The sequence below is a fragment of the Anser brachyrhynchus genome, assembly GCF_964034855.1.
Source record: "Anser brachyrhynchus genome assembly, chromosome: 1".
NCBI lineage: Eukaryota > Metazoa > Chordata > Aves > Anseriformes > Anatidae > Anser > Anser brachyrhynchus.
Genome location: NC_137694.1, coordinates 149,649,089 through 149,669,931, shown reverse-complemented (window position 1 = coordinate 149,669,931; position 20,843 = coordinate 149,649,089). Strand labels below are relative to the sequence as shown.

General features: G+C 42.2%; 1 protein-coding gene across 3 annotated transcripts in view; it reads right to left on the bottom strand.

Annotated features, from left to right (window-relative positions):
• The window catches only part of NAXD (NAD(P)HX dehydratase), a 48,904-nt gene that overhangs the window by 727 nt on the left and 27,334 nt on the right, over positions 1 to 20,843 (bottom strand). For 2 of the 3 annotated variants that reach the window (XM_080605227.1, XM_080605228.1), the window contains exons 8-11: positions 12,723 to 12,773; positions 12,538 to 12,642; positions 12,055 to 12,175; positions 2,431 to 2,551 (exon numbers count right to left, since the gene is read on the bottom strand). In XM_080605227.1, the coding sequence (XP_080461353.1) occupies positions 2,431 to 2,551; positions 12,055 to 12,175; positions 12,538 to 12,642; positions 12,723 to 12,773 (398 nt within the window). Of the gene's footprint in view, positions 1 to 2,430; positions 2,552 to 8,927; positions 9,048 to 12,054; positions 12,176 to 12,537; positions 12,643 to 12,722; positions 12,774 to 20,843 lie in introns of those variants that run through there. The other variant, XR_013955221.1, reaches the window with a different exon arrangement.

Below are 20,843 nucleotides of genomic sequence, written 5' to 3'. Positions count from 1 at the left end.
TCCCGCACAGACTCAGCTATGTATAAACACCTCACCGACTGCACCAGGAGCCATCACATTTCATTAAATCGGCTTACAAAGAGCACAGGGACAGCTGCGGGCCACGCCAGAAATCAAGGCACACTCCCTTAATGCTTTCTGCGTTTATGAGCTGCCTGACAGCACGTCCCTGTCCACATTACTCAGGCGCTGAACCTCCCCCAGCACGGACCTGGCACATCCAAAGCACCTTCTCCCAGGCTGGGCCACAGGAGCCATTTCTGCTGCCTTTGCGGTCCCGGAGCAGATGAAAACAGCAGAATAATTTCGCAGCCAGCCCTAGGCACCAGTTGTTGACTGATTAAAACCCTCAAAAAGCTCAGCCCAGAGCTTGGAAAAAGCTGTCCATAAGTCACTGAGAGCCTGCTGACTTCTGGGCTACACGTTTTGTGAAGAATCACTCCCGCGATTCCTTCACCTATAAAACGGCGGAGTTTCTGAGTGAGCTGCCTGGAAGACCCTCAGGGGCCCACATCAGGAGAGCCTGGAGAACACAGGCTGTGTTTGCTGATTTCTCCAACATCTAATACTGATCTGTTGTGCACCATGCAAAAATGAACTCACGCTTTTAATTAAGTAAAATGAAGTTACTCTTCTAGCAACAGCTGCAACTTCAGATACACAAAGAACCCTGGTTTCAGTTTTCATTCTGGATATGTCAGAGTTTTAAAGGCTGGTTCAGCTGGTCCCTCGTTCTCACTGGGAGACCTAGCACAGTGCTCTACCAGTACCGCAGGGACAGGCTAGTTAATCCCATGGGCACCGAACCGTAGGTGACTGCATGTAGTGTCTAAAACATTACAACAGACCTCTTCGCTCCTGAAATGGCAGCAAAAACAAAAACACCAACAGGAAAAGAATACAAATTACGGTGATCAAAATGCAGACTTAGAAAAGAAAGAGAATCTCTGAAAGGAAGTAGCGTAATATACAGGAATACAGAAACAAAGAACTGAGAAACCTATGGGAGAACTAGGTGACAAGGAGAAAGGGAGCATCTATGGGATACACAGGCTTTAGGTAAGTTTTACTTTATATTATGGGGACAGGGATTGCTACATCTGGAATTTAACACGCTGACTAGAAAAAGATGGGACCTGGAGCAAGGCTCTGGTGATGACTGCAGCCAGCCACGCTCAGCGGGGCAGCCCAAGAAGGCAAAACTCATCCACAAGGAGTGGGTCAGAAGTGGCGAAAACCAAGAGCCCAAACAAAAACCAGGGAAGTCAGCTACATGCCTTAGCTCAGAACTGCATTCAGCCCTGGATATCTTCTCTCAAAACAAATACCCCTGAGACTGAAAGAGTTCAAACAGGATTGAAAAGATACCTAGAAAACGACAGACTGCCATATGAGGAAACACTGAAAAGAAAATCTTTGGACAAGACAAACAATGAGATGGTAAAATCAATTTTTTTTCAGCAGAAGAAATGGAACGCTCCAAATTGACTTCTCATACAATCTGTGATCTCATATACTACCAAAGGGCATACTGCTACTGCTGCTACTGTACTAGAGGGACATGCAGTCACACGAAGAGACAACATATTTCAAAGGTATATGGGGAAACCTTGTTACTTAGTGAACAATTTCCACATTAACAGGCATAATAAATTATTGAAAATAAGAGCGAACTAAGGGTATTTTTTAAATGATTATTTAGACTAAGAATAAGTCTGAAGCATGACTTCAGACTACAGTCCACAGTTTATAGCTCATTACTTATTGGGAAGAGACTGTTCTTCCCTCACTACTTGTCTTAAGATTCCTTTCAATTCTGTTTAAAGAAGCTACTTTCACAGAAAGACTACGCAGCTATATGGACCAACTAGTCAGAGAGGAATTGACACCATTTAACAAGAGAGCCAGCAGTCAGCTGCAGGTGCAGGTTCGCTTGATGTACGAGCAAACCAGTCTGCCACTTGGCCTTACGATGGTCACCCTCTTTGAAATTGTATTTTGTTTCCCAGCTTCAACTTACCTGTCCCACTGTATTACTTAGGTACAATGCAAGGTAATTCACCAAATTACAAAAACAAAACTAAATAAGCTATTTTTGAATTACAGAAATATTACTGTGAGTGACCACCGCTTACTTATTCTTCATATTTTTTGCCCGCATTCAACTGTTTTGAAAACATACATTCCACATGTAAGTGTCTTTGGGAATTGAGCCAGGATCACACTCTTGTGATTCAAATGTGGCAGATGTGAGTTTTTCTTACTGTAGCAGTAACTAGGGGACTGCATCACAACACACTTATGTTTTTAAAAGTACACGGATATTTTAGTCCCAATTTTATCTGAAAAGTTCTAAGGCAGGTCTACAGCAGCTGCCACAGGGGAACACAGACTAACAAGAATTAATAAATTATTAATTAATATTCATACCCATTTGTTTTTTCAGCTCCAGCCATAAACGCCCAGTGCGCTAAGACTCCCAGAGAACCAGAAAGGAGGTCTCCCTGTCCTCCACACCTCCGGCTGCTTCCTTCATGGCTGCACACCAGTACTGTGAACAAACAAACCAAAAACAGTCGTGCATTTTTTCGTCTATTCACAACAACAACGCTGGAGCTGCGAGGGTTAAACTCAGAAGAAATTCACAGGCAGCAGTACATGCTGAAATACACTACTCATAAAAAAAAATAAGCGTTAACATTTTAAAAATAGTTTTCCAATTACCATTCAGTCTTTTCTAAGTAACAACACAACGTATGCACCTTACGTTTTCCATCTCAGCCTGCACAGAACCAGCGATTCGTGTTTGCACACACTGCTGACGCTGCCACAACACGCATACAACCCGAGCTGGACCACATCCCTCCACTGAGCCACTGCACAGACGCAGCTCTCCAGAGCCTCCGACCTTCAGCGTTTACAAATGTAAGGCAAGGGGTTTCACAAAGAGCAAATGCTCTTTGAACTCAGCAGAGCTACATTCTGAAGCCTTCTTCCACATGCATCAGAAAGAAACTACCGAAAGCAGTCTTTTCCTTAGGCTCTGTAAAAATACAGCCAAAAAGAGATCTCTTTTTCTGCCCATCAACAGCCCATGCGTTTCCGTCAGCAGTGTCACCGCGGATAGGCTCTGTCAGAGTATCAGATGTTCCATTTCTGTTTTAAATATACAAAGGTCCTTTGTCAAACTGATCTCTGCGGAGCTTTAACTACAAAGAACATGCAAATGGTTTCACTGAACGTAACTCCCTTGCTCTCCACTCTCAGCAAGCCCAAGGAAGAAGCCTGAAGGACACGTAAGGCACACAAAAAGAGAACACCAACAACTCTGCTACCCTTCTCCAAACTCTCTCGTGGGTACGTATCTGCCCTTAGCTCTCCTTGCTAGGCTGAGAAAATAGAAAAAAAGAAAAAGAAAAAAGAGAACTTTCTTTTCCTCTCCTAGGAGAACAGAAGAGCTGACAGTATCAGTGGTGGCCACGTAGCAACCTTTAGGATCTCCAGTCAGGTACTCAGGAGCTATGGGCTCAGGAGTATGCACATAATGGACTGTGCATTCCTGGGCCAGCTATGTACACAAGCAAGCATTTAAAGCAAGACACTGCTGAGACAACAGCCTTTACCTCAGTTTCCTGCAGTCACCTGGGCTAAGTTTCTCCAAGATGTATGAAGAGAGCAGCCCAGGCATTTTAGAGGGAGTACTATTCATATTTTTAGAGGGAACATATCTCTTAGATAACGGGAAAAATCTGTCTGTACAAAAATTGAAGGCCTTGCAGGTAAGCCTTCTTAAATAGCAAGACGTAAAAAACTGCTTAACACGAGCAAACTGTTTCCAGTTCATCTGCATAGCTCATTGCTGCTTTCTGTTACGCAGCGCAGCGGAGAATTGCACTTCACTCCCATTTCCTACCAATTCTTCCAGCGGTAATTGCTGGGCTCATGAGGCCAGGCAGTTGTGCATTTCTGCTGCCACTGGGAGGGCAAAGATTCATTAGTCACCGTGCACACAGCAGACACCGCTGCAGCGTTCCCAGCAGTTAATTTTCCCAATCACTCGTCTCCCCTCCCCTCCCCCGGTCCCAAATTAAGATTCCGCCTGTGTTCCTCAGTGAGCAGTAGTTAATGTCAAATTTCACAAGTGTAATACACTTCTGAGTTAGGTATCTGAAAAAAGGTATGCCCTTTTAGGTGGATTTTTTTTTTTTTTAATACAGCGCTTCAGAGAAATTACCTCTAATTCTGCTACTTTGAAGACGGTATCTCACAGGATTTTCACTTTGAGGTCTTGAACTCCTGGCAGGAGGCAGGATGGAAATCCTCTGTTCAAAAGCTTTGAGGCCTTCTGACTGACAGCCGAGCACAAGCCCCTGCTTATTAGCTGTATGTCACCATCTGCCACTATTCTGTAGCCCCACAACCTTCCAGCCAGTTTTGAGCTGTGTAGGAAAGTAAGATCTCCTCAAACTAGGCCAATTATAATACCCTGCTACAAAAAGTGGTCTTTTGTTTGTGTTCTTTTTTTTTATGTAAGTAAGTCTCCAATATGTGCAGACTACCTCACAGGCAGCAACAAAGGCAGACCTTTGTACTCCGCACAGAGATGCTGGAAAACAAATCCATGCAATAGCTTCAAAGAAGCAGAATTACAGGAAATTCACTTGAATGAGGGGGAAAGGTATAATGCTTGGCAAGTTCTTGCACAGAGGCTCAGTTCCTCAAAAAATATCTCAAAATAAAAGCATGATGAACGACAGGCAGTGTGGAAAGGAATGAAAAAGTCCTCTGAACAATCGCCACTGCTGAGAGCTTTTAAAATAAAAGAAGGAATCCCTCACTACCCTCACGACAGACTGGCATGCTGCCAAATCCACAAAGTACAAAGTCTTCGAGATGCTTCTCCCAACCTCCTCCTAGAGCAATAAAAATGAACTGCTATCTTCCTCACTCTCACCACCGATCCAACATCCCCGATCAAATGTCCATGGCCCACTGCATTGAGCATTTCTTCAGCAACCATGTGGGCGACCTCCTGGTACGTCGCTCCGAGCAGCAACAAGTGGCAGCCTTACAAGGCCTCTATTAGATGGACATGACGGGGTATTCTGTGGTGATGTAGGAAAGGCAGAAAGCTCTTCCCTGGAGAGATGAAGAGCGATGCATTCACATGAGGATGAAGGATTTTTCTGCCCACTGCTCAGTGAGGATAGCGATGAACACTGTAAATGAGAAGGCCTAGAAAGCAAGGTTCATCTAACTCTGGAAGAGCTGAGGAGATCAAAGAGAACCGAATATTGAACAGCAGGGACACTGGAAAGAGTGAAACCACCACTATTTGTCAGTGTTGAAAGACAGCAATCAGGGCTACTTAAGGTCAAGCAGTCTGACATCAGTCCCAATCAAAGTAATGGAGAGGTTCACGTAAAGTCCTACCGACAGGCCTTTAGACGTAGGAACAAGCAGCTAACGCCAGTCAAACCGGCTGCTGGGGCAGGGAGTCCGCTTTTGTTTCTTAATAGGTCCTGGCAATCAAACCTGAAGGCATTATTTCAAAGGGTGAAAAATTGAAAAACTAACTCAGTATAATTAATAGGCGGACTTTTAATGAAAAACAATTTATGCCAAGCGACTTCCCGAAAAAAAACCACAACCAAGCAACAAAGCAACAACTCCCTACCACCTATCCATGGAGCATCCAGAGACTGTAGTATCAAAAGGCTAGCTGAAATAAAATTGTTATCACTGATGAAATCACTGAATGAAATATGGCAAGAGAGGTCTGCTGAAGTCAGAACAACCACAGCCCTATTTCAACGGTTTCAGCGTAGTCTCAGCGATTAAACGGCACATAAATATTGCCAGAGCTGTGTGCAGCAAACACAACGTGTTGGTCATATAGTCACCCAGATTTCTTGCTTTATCTAAGTCCATTAAAACAATTTGTACTGAAATACGAGTGCCACAGAAACAAAAAAATGAAGGCTGTCATACTGACAGAATACTGGAAAGTAGAAATTTATGAGTTTTAGGTACTAAAAAAATCAAAATTCAGCCCCAAACTTTGTGGGTAACTGTGGGCAAGCTATTAAGTAGCTTCTGTACCTAACGTACTTCAGGCCATAAAATAAGTTATCATCGCTCCCTTTTCAACATGCCTTGAAGATGAGATAAAAACTAGCATTTGGGCAAGCATTCAGATCATTGCCTCTTGCTTACCTATACTGCTGCCAGCAAGTTTTAAGCCGAAAGAGCTAACAGCCCAAACTGTGCTGGCAGATCAAGCCCCAGAAGCATGACAAATTTATGGCTATTATATATTTAATTAAAAAACCAGCCTGCGATGTAACTGAAAATAGCTGTCATCTGAGTTAAAAAATAAATAAATGAATTCAGTAGTTTTGCTGAGATCAAGCACTGTGAGTTAAATGGAAAGCATGAACTTTGATACAGCTCTGTACGGGCAGCCCTACTTAGAATACTAGCTACTAAACGTGTCGCAATTAGAAAACTGAAGGCTCACATACAGTGTAAAAAGTAACTTATGTCTGCAATATGCTGCTGATGAAAAGAAGGCTAAAGAGTCTATGTGAAGCACCACATTTACTGAGGCTGCAGACCAAAAGACAGCCTGGAGATTAAAATTTTATTCATGATTTTCAGACATCCTGAACAAGTTTTCTGCACTTGCTTTCCTCTTACAAAGCAAGAGAATTGTACTTATTCTAAAGTAACTAAGGATGTGCAGATGAAAGGTACAACCATTCTGACTTCCCTGTGACTCCTCAGCTAACACCAGCTACCTCACAGAACAACAAATAATCTCATTTAATTGGAATGTTTCATGTTTCTACTTTCTATGCTGTATTGGGTTTGTGTGGCAAGGTTTTGGTAGTGGGGGGCTGAAGGGGTGGCCTCTGTGAGAAGAATCCAGAAGCTGCCCCCTGTTAGTTAAGGGCCAATTTCAGCTGGCTCCAATGGGACCTGCCGCTAGCCAGAGCCAAACTAATAAGTGATGTTGTTTGTGCCTCTCTGAGAGCAGATTTAAGAAAGGGGAAAAAAATACTACACAACAGCAGCTGGGAGAGAGAGGAGAGACCCAGCCCTGCAGACCCCAAGGTCAGTGCAGCAGGAGGGCAGGAGGTGCCCCATGCACGCAGCAGCAGTTCCCCTGCGGCCTGTGGAGAGGAGCCCACGCAGGAGCAGGGGGTCTGGGGGGAGCTGCCGCCCACCCGTGGGGGACCCGTGCTGGAGCAGTTTGCTCCTGGGGGATGGACCTCGTGGTACGGAGCCGTGTGGGAGCAGTTCTGGAAGAGCTGCTGCCTGTGGGCAGCCCCCGCAGGCTCAGTTCGGGAAGGACGGCATCCCGTGGGAGGGACCCCACGGGGAGCAGGGGCAGAGAGTGACCGTGAAGGAGCAGCGGAGACGAAGTGTTAGGGACTGACCGCAGCCCCCATTCCCCATTCCCCTGTGCTGCTCAGGGGCAGGAAATACAAGAGGGTGGATGGGGGGAAGGTGGTTGTAGTTTGTTGTTGTTCCTCAGTGCTCTAGCTAGTTAGTCATAGGTAATACATTTCTCTAATCTCCCTATGCTGAGTCTGTTTTGCCCGTGATGATAACTGTTGAGCAATCTCCCCGTCCTTATCTCACCCCTTGAGCCTTTTACATCATATTTTCTCCCCCTGTCCCTTTGAGGAGGGGGAGTGAGAGTGGCTGTGGTGGAGCTCGACTGCCTGCCTGAGTAAAGCCACCACATATTCTGTGATAAGCAACATAATGTAGCTAGCTGTCAAGAACCACTCTGTTCCATCAAATGCAAGATTCACGTTTAGACCATTACCAGATCTTTAGTAAAACCTTTTACCAACATACCATACTAATAAGAAATTTATCTTTTTCCTTTTGCAAGTTAGTTCACAAAGCTACATAGCTGGAGACTGGAGACTCCCAGAAACATGTTCCAGACTGCATACAGACAGGGAAACCAATATTAATGACCTGGGCTGGAGAAACCTCACTCAACTGATGTGGAAAATGTAAGCTGGCTTTTATATAAAGGGTGCTTATACTTTTGTATTCCCTAATCACGCTTTTAAAACTTAGCTAGGTCCTTGAGTGCGAAACACCAGGCAAATTATGTTGAAAGAAAACAATCTGAATTTTGTATTACTTTCCTTGGATAGGTGCAGGAGCCAGGGGATGGATGTGATAACGGACGAGTACTGCCAGGGAGGCAACAGGCTGGGCTGCACATGCAGTGGCAAACAGGGTGGGACAGTGGACAGGCACCAAGACCTCCTTGTTTTGTTCGGTCTGCAGAAGCAGGAGTGGAGCTCAAGGTACTGCCTCCCGGTTAAAATCTAGGCAGAATCTGCTGGGCAGCTGGACACTGTAAGAGCTTTTAGCTAAGGGAGCCAGGGGCTGACGCACTGAATGGCTTTCTTTCCAGCTGTATGGCAGATTAACAGCAGAAATTTTAAGTACTGCTTGGGGATTTAGTGCAACAGATGGCTTTTTACCCCATACTCAGTACTCGATACTCCCTCTCACATGCTTCTTTGCTTCTCCTGACCATAGCTGCAGCTGGGCAACAGGAGGGAAACACTGTTTGGCTACTGGCTCCAGGTAAAAGTTGTCAGAGGCAGCAACTGGCTGGTTACCCATGAGGTCTGCCTTTTGGAAGGGCGGAGAGGACAAACACGGGTGCTGGGGAAAGTACAGGGAAAACTCATTGTAACATTAAAAAATAAATAAAAAAGAAAATAAAAGAACCAATAAAACAAATGATCTAATTCAAGGACCTAACCAAATTTTAAACATGCTAGGAACTATGACTGGTATAACCACACTTTATTATTGACCAGTTCTCCGATGAATAATAAAAAGAAAACCTTAGAGAGCTGTGCCGTAGTGAATAAAAGCTGACTTACCTTTTACCCATAGGCTGAGTACTCATTCCTACCCTGGTCAGTGATGGCACTGATATCACCTACCAAGAGCATGGTGAAGCTCATCTTTGTAGAGCAGGGAATCAACAAGTGTAGACCAAGCTATAATGTGAAATTGCAAAAGGAAAGAGAAAAAGAGTATATAAAACTTAATTTAAAATCTTGCTGATTATGTTTACAGGGCAGTTGGCAGCTCGATACTGAAACTGAGACATTTTAGAAAGGCCTCATTTGTAGTGGAGGGTTGTTACTGATTTCACACAGGCTATGTATGTGATTCAGTTCTGATTTTAAGGCCACAAAGAACCACTTGGATGTGGTCTGTAAAAAATGTGATCTGTAAAAAAAAAAAAAAAACACCTCAAAAGTGTCCAGTTTTTTTTTACAGTCTGGGAATCTACCAAGGTTCTAGTTATGCTATTCTCAGGCTAATTTCTTTGACTCTTTGTAAAACATGCCTTACTTGTGATCTGAATTGTTAATACCTCAGCTTGCAATCAGAGTTTATTGTGCCAGTTTGCTCAGATTAGAGTTGTTTGCTAACAGTAATCCTTCACCAACACGTTTACTTCCACCTCACTGTCAAATCACTTGATAACCTTTCTGGTCTTAAACGAACAAAAGTAAACCTACTCACTCAATTTCCTACAGACACATGAACAAAAGTATTGTGACAATAGCCACTACAATCACTCGAAGCTAAGAACTGTTCACCAAGACACGGTTTTCCCTGCCACAAAACCCTACATCCTCAGAAAGTTTTCTCTCCACAACAGCCAAGCACTGCACACCAAAGCCACATAGCTGGGTTTGCAATTTTTGATTTTTCTGGAAAGCATTGAGACTTAATTTTTCAGAAAGTATGCATGCATTATATGCCCGAAGGAGACAGTTTAGAAGTGACATCTGGAAACTGGAGTATCAGCGTGCTAAGCACATGAGCTCAAACAAGAAATGCCTGAAAATAGGTAAGGCTTAAGCACGATAGACAGGTGACGATATGAAAAATAAAAGGCAAGAGGAGTACGCAGATCTTTTCGTAATATTTCATTGTGCTCAGAGGACATTGGCCTGATCCAATGATCTGGATTTCCCTCACACTGGAATCATCATGTGTGTTGTCTCAGCTGAAAAAAAATGACATCAGATCAAAAGAACAGACAGATGAAAAAAAGCAGAAGTTAAGAGCGGAAAACCTGGGAGAGAATTCAAGGTCAGTGGCACGACAACGTGTTCTGCGTTGCAGCCCAGAGCAGATGGTAGGATCTCCTTTCTCAATGTAATTTTGCATTTGAGGAGACTTTCAAAAATTGACCAACAGTAACTCCCAGACCCAAAGAACATTCTTCTTAAAAGGAAGCTGACGTCTTTAATTTCTGCAAAATTCTCAGGAACTTTCTTACAAGCAACACAAACCCTAAAAACAGTGTTTGTAGTCGACACTGTAACATGCATTAAACCTGACAACTGCTTTCTTATTGCTCAGTAATGCTACCTGTAATGTCTGTAATCCAGGAGAGAGAAAGCATCAATCACAGGGCCAATGTAAGAACACAAAAACAGCCTATAGCTATATCAAACAATTGCTATAAAGCCACAAAATTGTTTTTTATTTCAAATAAAAAGCCACTTAACTAAGAGAGAAAAAATCAGTACACAAGACAAAGGGGAGGAGGGAAGGGAGAACAATGAAAAGCCCCAAAAGCACACCATACACCAGATTTGTGCCACGCCTGACCGTTCAAAATTGAAATTGCAAAGACTTTCAGATGCTTCCCCTTTTTGAATCCTGCGTGACAAGAGACAATGGATACTGTCTCCTTTCTCCTGCAAGCAGTGGGGGTACACTTATCTCAAGAATAGCAACTCAAAAGAACAGAGATGTACTAGGAAATGTGCTCAATCTAAGGTGTCACCAATTTTCCTGACATTCATTACAAAAGCAACAAACCTGCATAAAAATAACACGGTTGACACAAAAACACAGCAAGAAGAGATGCTACAGTGCTCTAAAGCTCTCTAGCTGACAGAAACTGGAGCTAGGGTATTTTCTCCTCTGGCAGAGTTCATTCTCCCTTGGACTGATGTCCAAGGTTACAAATCAAGCCTGCCATTGGTGCAAACACGGCAGCAGACTTGACGCAGGGCTACTTGGGTACTGCGTGACCCAACAAAGCCCTTCACCACATAGGCATAACTACACCATTTCCAGTCCCAGCTTGCTTCACAGTCTGCTACAGTGTCTGTACTAACGGGGGGGTACCTGGAAGCGGCTGTGCACAAACCAACTGTCATATTACATGTATTTTTCTCTTATAAATGACTCCCATGGCTCCAAGTAATGAAAAATTTACTGTAAATACAAAAAGGTTCTGAAAACGCATAAACATTTATCAGAGATTAGCATTTCAAGTAATTAGAGGCAGAGCTGCTGCTTGTTATGTATGTGAAGTAATGCCATGTAGTCGAAATGGGATGAAGGCACTCGTGAATTAATTTTATACTTATCACAGCAAACGATCTTAGCATCAGATAGGCAGCGAATTTCATTAAGTATACTTTAACCATATTAGTAAGTGACTGTTTAAAAAAGTTGTAATGGCAATCTAGAGCTAAATTAAAAAAAATTGTCAGGGCTAACATGAGAGTCATATATACACACACTAATCTACAACCCCATGGTGGACAATAAGCAGTCCACGAATCTCAAGAAATCTGCATTTTTCAGACACACCAACACATGGTGAAACACCACTATTATTCTTCATTAGTTTAGCAGTGACATCTGCACTTAGACCATCTCAGCTAAGGATTTTCAAACAGTTTATAAAAAATGAGTTTCTCAATACGTGTTTAGAGTAAAACATTATTACAGCCATTTAAATGAGAAATAAAATCATTGACTTTTTCAGCAAGTAAGTTGCACTCTTTTAAAATATCAACTTACATAAAGCATCGAAAGGTTGATATTTTATGGTTTTTAGACAGCCTTCCCTCCCCTTCGATCATCAGGGGAACAGTCAAGCAGCTACTATACAATCCAACCACTGGACTATGTCTGAAAACGAACAGAAAAATCACATTGCTAAAAGCAAAAGGTTTCACTTACCTTTATCTCCATCTGAAATAAGATCTCGTTCTCCCTTTTGAACAACTGTCAAATTCCCCATGGCTTGGCTGAGTCTTAATACACATCCATGATGATCACTACTGTCTACGGGGTCTCTAAGCTACAACACAAGAATTCCATACACAGTACGTATTTTATTACTAGAACAAAAAATTCTAACACACGTCACTTCAGCATGTGTAGGGAAAAGAAAAAGCATCACCAGCAGTCTTCCCAGGTATTTTTATTCTATACCCATTGCAGTGCCAAAAATACCTTTAAAAGGGTCTTCTGTAAAAAAGAGCTGTTTAAGAAAATGCATTGTTGTGGCAATTATCCCCTGGAATAAAAACCCAGACAATGCTCATCTTGCATATATGAAACAGCACGTAATGTTTAGTCCAGTAATAACGTGTTCATCTATATAAAGACTACAAGACTAAACTTGCACATAATTTAATTGAAAAAAGGAAAATAGCTCACCATAGCTTCATACAGTCTACTAAACTCCATATAGTTTGGAGTAAGAATAGCTCGCTGGTAGCCTTGAATAATAGAAGGCTGCTGGGAAATAAGCCACAGTCCATCCTGCAAAAAACAGTAAGAAGAACACTTTCTCAATAGATTCTTAAACGTCAAGCCACTGAATGAATCAAAAATATACTTACAGCATCAATAATGATAGGAATTCCTTTGAGTTTCGATTTTTCTATAATACCCTGCAAGAAAAAATGTAGATAACTTTAAGAAGCTTGCTAATTTAAAGCTTGTAACATCCAAAATAAGTTCTACATTTTCTTCCTGTCTAAAAGGTAGCTGCTGTACAGTAAATCTGGTCATATAAGTTGCTTTTTCAGAGTGAAATAAAAAATTCTGTTATGATCTTCAAAGTAAGAGAAGACATTTTCGTATCAGCTGGTAATTTTACAGCTGCTTTGCTCTCTCCCAGTTTGAAGCAGTGACAACAGGGTTTCTACAACTGACACCCTGGTGTTGACATGCAAACAAAAAAAAAACAATCCAACTCACTCTCCCTGATCTAGAAGGCTATATGCTAACTGAAGTCATACACAGCAAACATATATTTCCAAATTAAAAGAAAAAGTCCAAATAAATAATGTCATGATAAAATTCTACCCATAACTATAGCACTAATCTTAGCTGTCTTTCTGATGATGCCCTCATTGCAGTACTCAAGTTCCTATACAACAAACACCCTGAGACAAACAGTACATAATACGTGTCATTCCACTCATGACCCCAGAGGTTTTACGCCTTCAAAACAAAAGCAAAAAGGTCAAGAGAAAAGACTGTTTGCAAAACTGTTTCTCAGCAAGCAATATGTACCAGCAGACTGCCTGCCCTTGTTTTCTCTCCTAACAGCGCAGTGGCAACCAACAACTGATGCTCAAGCTTTTTTAATGAGCAATGAGAGATAATCAAGCTTTTATAATGTTGGTCATTACTAACTTCTGTTGTTGAAGCTGGAGAGTTTATCTCTTTCTTGTATAAGATAAGAGAGAGTGGTATCCATCCAGAAGTCTGATAGTTTTTGTACATTATTAGGCTTTTCAGATCAGCTATCATATGGCACCGAGCTCCACAGGTTATCAAGAAATTAGGTAAGGAGTAAGGAAGAAGCATTTAATTAACTTCCAAGGTATTGAGTGTACCTCTGTTCTTGTATTGTGGTCAAAAACACAGCCCATGTTGCTTCCCATAAATTATTAACTATGGAACCTACATCCTCACTCCTACATGACTTTTTTTTTTCCAGTTTCAGCAGAAATGTTTCCCTTCTGTTTTCAAATGGATGACCAGAATCTAGCAGCATGCTTTAACCCAACATTACTTTTGTTTGCTTAGGCACTGTTTTCGTGTCGTAAGTGTGAGACTGAAACACTACCCACTGCAACAAGCCTGAGGACATCTCTCAAAACACAGCTGCAGCTAAATTGGAAGCCACTACAGAATATAAACCTTTCCATTACATGCACGCCCTTGCACAGGTCTCAGCTTGGGCTATGTTTCACAGCCCACCAGGTGTCCATCCTTCTTGGGGTTCCAGGGAAACACCACAAGTCTTCATTTATACTCAGCTACTTTAATTTTGAAGCAATAACAAGTTTTACACAACTCATACCATTCAACTAGTACTAAATTATTCAAATTTACAAATAAGTATATTTAACAGCTGTGCAAGGATGGAATCTTAGAACATACCTAGAATTAGTTGTGGCATATTGAAAACTAGGTAGCCTTTCTTCCAAAGACTTTAAGAAATTTATGAGATGGAGTAATTTCTTTATTCGTTAATATTAATCAGCACAGATGTGCACAGCTCAGTTTTCCTTCACAGAAACTGTACCGCTTTGCCCCTACTGTGTTCATTAACAATTACATTTAATTTGACTCACTTGGTTATAATAAAATACTGCTGTGGATATGGCACCCTGTTTTTTTTCCTGCATAAATGAATGTTATACATCTAAAAGTCCAATTACTTCTGAACTGTACTAGGCTCTTCTGATTAGATATCACATCGCACTGAACCCCAGAGGTTAGCAAGACACTATGTAAGAAAGCTTTCAGATCAGCCCCCAGAATTTTTGACGACACAAATACCATTCACTGCAACCTTATTTTATAACCAGTTTTAATTAGACAGAATATTTTTGCTCATTGGCAGCTTCCCCAAACCCTTTCAGTACACTTAAATGATTGCTGTCCCACTTCCAATTAATATGAATCCTCAGTTTATTCCACTATGTCGGTTTTAGTACGCCAACCTTCCATGACGGTTTGTTTTTTAAAACCAAAAAAGATTTCCCCTAATGAAGCCTGATGCAAGACACAGATCTCAGAAGTCAATATCCATCCAAACGATTCTTCTAACTTCATTATGATCAATCCAGTGAATTAATTTGGCCACATGTTTTCTGTTTCTGAAACAGTTAAGGTCTGGCTGTTGCTGTTATCGTCTGGCCCCTTTTCATGTTTTCTCACTACTGTGATTTTGCCTAGCGGTTAGAATTTCTCTACATATCTAACAGTAGGCTAAATCAATGAATTCTGAAGATCCACTGATTACCTAAAGACTGTATGCTTAATAATAATAATAATAAAAAAAAGTGGAAGCCACAAAGCACAGAAGTATATGTACAGGTAAATTGCTTCTGGAAGGTGAGGTCACTGGTACATTCTGGAGAAATAAGGCATTTCTTCCTAATAATGTTTTGAGCTCCCACTTCTCTAACATGCCCTCCACAATCTATGAGAGACATCTGACCTCTACTCAGATGTAGTTAAGAAAAATCTACTGGCCAAGCAACTTTTGTTGTGTACTGAGTCTCTGAGGTACCAATTTCTAATCTAACTTACTGAAGCGATCTTTGCTTTCTCTTTCTCTCCTTATAAAACAAATAATCAGGGGATACAAAGTTCTTTGCCTTGTTTAGAAAGCTCATTTTTTATTCCAAAAACACAAATCCAAAAGTAATTATTCTCCTTTCCTCCTGTTCCTTAAACCCAGACAGAAGCTGCTTGGAGACAGACAAGGAACCTCAGAGACAAAGCTCTGGGGAGAGGAGTAACGTGGTAACCATAAAAACAGAGATAAGAAAGCCCCCATAAGACAACCACCTTTTGAAGGACACAGCATTCATCGGAGAACCTCTGCTTCCCGTTGACTGGGGACAGGACTCACCTCACCTGCTGCCATTTAGGGGTGAAATGGCTCACCGTGAGAGTGCCATTGGCTTAGACACCGCATTTAGGGCGGGATGCATCGCCAGCAAACATACCTGTCCCTCCTCAGTTACCACAGAGAGAGGAGAGAAAACTTAATGCTCTGTTTCTAGACATCAAGAATTAGGTGAGACAAACCCTGCTTTTAAACACTCTATTACTGCAAATACCGCATACAATAATTACTTGAGTAAGAGGGGTACAGAGCAGTAACGGTTACATCCTCCTCTATGCGGGGTATTTTATTTATGGAAGCACAACGAATTTTCAGCCAAATCTGCCTCTTCATATTTGGCACGGACTTTCCCGTGTTAATACTTGCGGCATACAGAAAAATCTTCTCTGCTAATTGTATAATTAATACAGCTCAGACTAACTACTTTCGCACCAAAATGTATTTAATGGTTTCTAATGGGACTCTTTGTATGAGCGGGAGCCATCTGTTCACTTTTATCCCGTGTAACAATTACTTATATGCAAAAGGACATAGAAGAGAACATTGCTAATTAAAACTACTAAGAAATGTTACCAAGAATGCACCTGGTATCAAGTTAAGGCAGGTTTCCAAATGCCAGTCACATAATTAAACAGCATCGCATACAGGTATCAATGGCAAAACCAAGACATTGCCCCTTCCCCTCAAATGGCGTTTTGAGCATTAAGATTTTGGAGATTCTAGCTCCAAGGTATTCCAATGGACTACATTTCCTTACACAGAACCTACTACGCTGCAAAACCAGTGGTTCAGCTTGGTGCAGGGGAGGGCAGGAGCACGTCCTTCACTTGGGGTCTCACAAGCGCTCAGGGACACCCAAAATGAAGGACTGGCCTGACAGGGCAACCTTGGCACTGGTCACGAAGCAGAGAGGACAACAAGGAGAAGCGAAAGCGATGTGCTGCTGTCGTCCAGCTTCACAGCCTACGGCCAACTGGGTTAGCCAAGATATCGGAGACTGAAACCCAGACCCTTCCTCTGTGATATTCAGTGAGGCGCGAATTTCAATCTTCACCTTTCATACAGAGAGCCCTAACATTTTGGGGATTTTGGACAGCCCCTTGTCAGAGATACTGAGCTTTGTAGTCCTGCTGCACACGGAGAAGGCACCAGGCAGCACAGTCCAGGTAAGCCTCCACAGCTTCTTGCAGTACTCTGCAGTCAGTCTGGACACCTCCCCGCAAGCCCACAAACCAGCAAGAGCATACATACATGTCCTATTTACTCTGCCTGATTTAAACAGTGTACAGCCTGGCCCTCCACGGCTCCTCGGAAAAGACAATTATGCATTGTTTTGCCTACACCTGACTTAAATGTGTTTTCCAGCTTTTTTAATTAGATGTGGATTGGCAGCAGAATGCCTGCAATGGTTTTCGACGTACTATCAGCCGTATCGCTTCTTGTGGTTTTCCTGATGAACTGGTTTAGCCGCACAATAACCTTGGCCTTCGGTATTTGCAAAGGGAAGAATCAGGAAATTGGAGCCAATGGTTTTAACAGAAGATTGAATTTTAATGAAATAAACAGAAAACCACAAAAGCAGCATATGACTCAACATCTACCCCACAACAACAGTTAATTTTCACTAAGGATACAGCACAGTCATCTTTCTACCTTGCACAGGAGAGATATTGTGGGCAAGGTTTCCCTTACTGACACGAGCAGTGAACGCTGCATTTCCTAGGTCCCTGCAAAAGAGTCACGTCTTGGCTCACTCTTGGCTAAATTCCTTACCCACGTGTTCAAAAAGAAGTTCAAGACTCAGCATGCTGGATAGCACTGACCACGACGACATCCAAACACTTCGGTAAGCAGCATAATCTTGCCCTCAGCCCACCGAAACGTATTCTAGTGCAGTCTGCAAATGCCAAGTATGTTGTGAAATTTTTTGCTAGATGCTCCAAAGTAAAGACGAAATGTCTTAGGAGGGCTGTTAAGCAGGTGAGATCCTTTAAACAACAGCTTGCATGCCTACAACTTGCCAATAACCACATTTCTAAGAGAGATGAGATGGGAGGCCCATTCTTTGAAAGCTCAAATACCACTTCTGAAATACTGGTTAAAAACCAGGCGGCTGGTTTTGCAGTCCAGCAGCACGTGCTGCTGACCTGACTACACTGGACTGTCCAACTAAGTGGGAGTAGCCAGACTCGAGGCAGCAACAATTCCTAGCTTCCGGAGTGGCAGAGACATGCAAAAGGGCAGAACCTGGCACTGCTTATGTCTTGTACAACCATAAATGATCAAAAAGGAATAGCAGCTCCCTTTACAAATAAAACACTACTGGAAGTTGCTACTGCCTTCCAAGGGTTGGAAACTGCTGTTGAAATGCTTCTCTATTGCCTTGTATTTTCCACGTGGACCCTACCTACTCTCATCCAGCAAGCCCAGATCCATAGTTTTGCCTGGGAGAAAGAGATACAAAGGAAGAAATAGACAGAAATTTCCCTGTAAATACTGTAGCTGGAAATGTTTCTGCAGCCCCCAACTCTCACCAAGGTGCCTGGGAGTTAAAAACAAGTCCCACCCCAGCACACTGCATGCCAGCTCCTACAGAGAGGCACTAAAAACCTGAGGAAACATTTCTGTGCTTCAAACCTGGAATAATGCAGAGTTAGCATGGCCTCGGCTGTACAGAGGTCAGGATGCAGCTCTGTGGCAGAGAGGCTTGGAAAATGGGCTTGGCAAGCACGAGTGTGTAATCTTGCACAGCTAGAGGTAGACACGTATTCCAAGTCCAAGCTGTGCTCAAGGCTACAGCCACGGTTGCTGGGGGGGGAGGTGGGAAAGAAGCTTCCCTAAAGAGAGGGGATTTGATACAGAAGGTTTTGAAAATTGTTAAAACTGGAGTTCCTCTGCTTGAGGCTCTTTGCATCGTCACCTTTGTGTCATCCACAAAGTGATACAAGAATTCATCCTCCTTTCAAAATTCAGCATCGTCAATCAGAATCTCACTTTGTAGCCAACATCTATATAAATTACCTTTAGCTAGCTTAATTGCTTCAGTTTTACTTTATAGATTTCTGTATGCGTAACTATCACTAGCTCATTAATCATTTTAAGCTCTCAAACCTTACGTACAAAATGATTAACTACTAACCACAACTCAGACCACCTGAATGAATCATTTAACAGAGACAAATATCCCTTCTTTGACACAAATAGCATCTTTATCTCATGGTTTCTGCTAAATTCAATTTAACTGGGTCTTTTGTCTTTTACCTCTATTATCATATGCTAGGCCCTCTTTTCCAAAATCAATTTTCATGTGCATAGAAAGTATTTCTTTGAAGCCAGGCAGACTGGCTGTGTGAAAACAACTCTAAAGAGTACCTCAGTACCTCATCAGGTGCTTTAGGAAATGTTAAAAGCTGCTGTTGCAACTAACAAAGCTGAAAATGCTGTAAGATGTTGGTTAATCAAAACTGTTCTGTTCCACATAAAAAAAAAAGATAAGAGTGATCCACTTCTGGATTCTCTTTTTGAATTCAAAGCAGATCAGTTGCTGACTTGGAAGAAAACTGCAGCTTAATGTCTGCCTCAATCATATGTTAAATTTTAAAAGAAGTGACATAATCGAACATCATGTCTGAACACACGAAGAAACACAAGAAAACAAAGCAAAAGCCTCTGAAGTGCTATCCCAGCTATGCAGAAGACAGAGCACTCCTTTTTAGTTATCCCTTGCGAATTCATGCACAACTAGATACCACTTGGGAAGCTGCATTTATGTATTCCCGTCCCTAAACCCATCCAAATCCAGTTTAAGCAATAATCCTGCTTACTTCAATCCAAAGTAAGAATGGTAAGTCAGAATAAATAAATGCACTGAGTTTTCACATGCTGTCTCATCCACTGAACATTTACACTCCCACAGCAAACTCTTTAAGGTTTCCAATTTATGGTTGGTTATGTTAATGTTAAATTTGGCTTGGGATATGCACGGTGAGCTGCTGGCATTTTGTCTTAAAAAGAAACAAACTTAAGTTGAACTGCAGAATTTATCACTGCCAATTTCTTTTTAGTCTTCTTAGCTGAATACCGTTCAGAAAGTTGAAAAGGTATTCGGTGCCAGCATTTTGCTTACAAATGCTTTTAAGAATCAAAATCAAGTTAAACAACAATATAAGCCTGCACACAGAAAGCAAATAAACATCCCACTTCACCGTGAATGACTTTCATCAAGACCCATTACATATATTAGAAAATAAATTCTGCTTGCAAGCTGCATAAACCTGTATTTAAGGTCCTGTTAGCATATTTTCAAACACTGTTCTTCTAATCAAGACATTCGTGAGGAAGCCACAGAATACTAATAGTTCTGAGCATAAGCAGCAGTACTGCTCAGTGTAACCAACAGCATTTTTCTGCTTAGAGCTGGCCTTCCCAAGCTTTATCTGCACCAAAACCAACCGCATCGTACCCCAGGAGCTGCCTCACCTTAGGTGAAGGTCTCCATGAATTCTGACTCTCGCCAGGCTGTCTGAAAGCAATGACTCTTGGCTAGTTAGAGAGTATTTTCTCACTGGATACTACGTGGAGGATATGCATCCGTCTTAGGGGTTGGGTGGGGGCTGAGAAAAATACACGATTTACAGATACATTTTCACAATGGGTGCACATACACGCCCTCTGTTTTTTGTCTCTGCAGTATCACAGGCGTTAAGACTCCATCCACCTCACCTCCTCCCAGCTGAGGGCAGAGGAAAAAAGCTGCACGTCCTCGGTGCTACTCAAGCTCCCTACGAACTGCTGAATCCCCACAGCAGGAATCTCCAGAGGATTTTGCAGATGACATAAACAGGGCGGGAAGCACGTGCTCATGTTACACGTAGCGAAAAACTAAGTTCCTGGTAAATAATTTTTCTGCTAATTTGAGCCCGCACAAGCGGTGTTCCCGAAGAGTAACGCATCCTGTTGTTCACGCTCACACACAGAGGTAGCTATCACAGACAACACTGATCTGACAACCGCAGCATTAGCCTGGGGTGCTTCTCAGATGCCTTTTAATAAATACAAACAGAACCCAGTGTGTTTAGGTATCTGC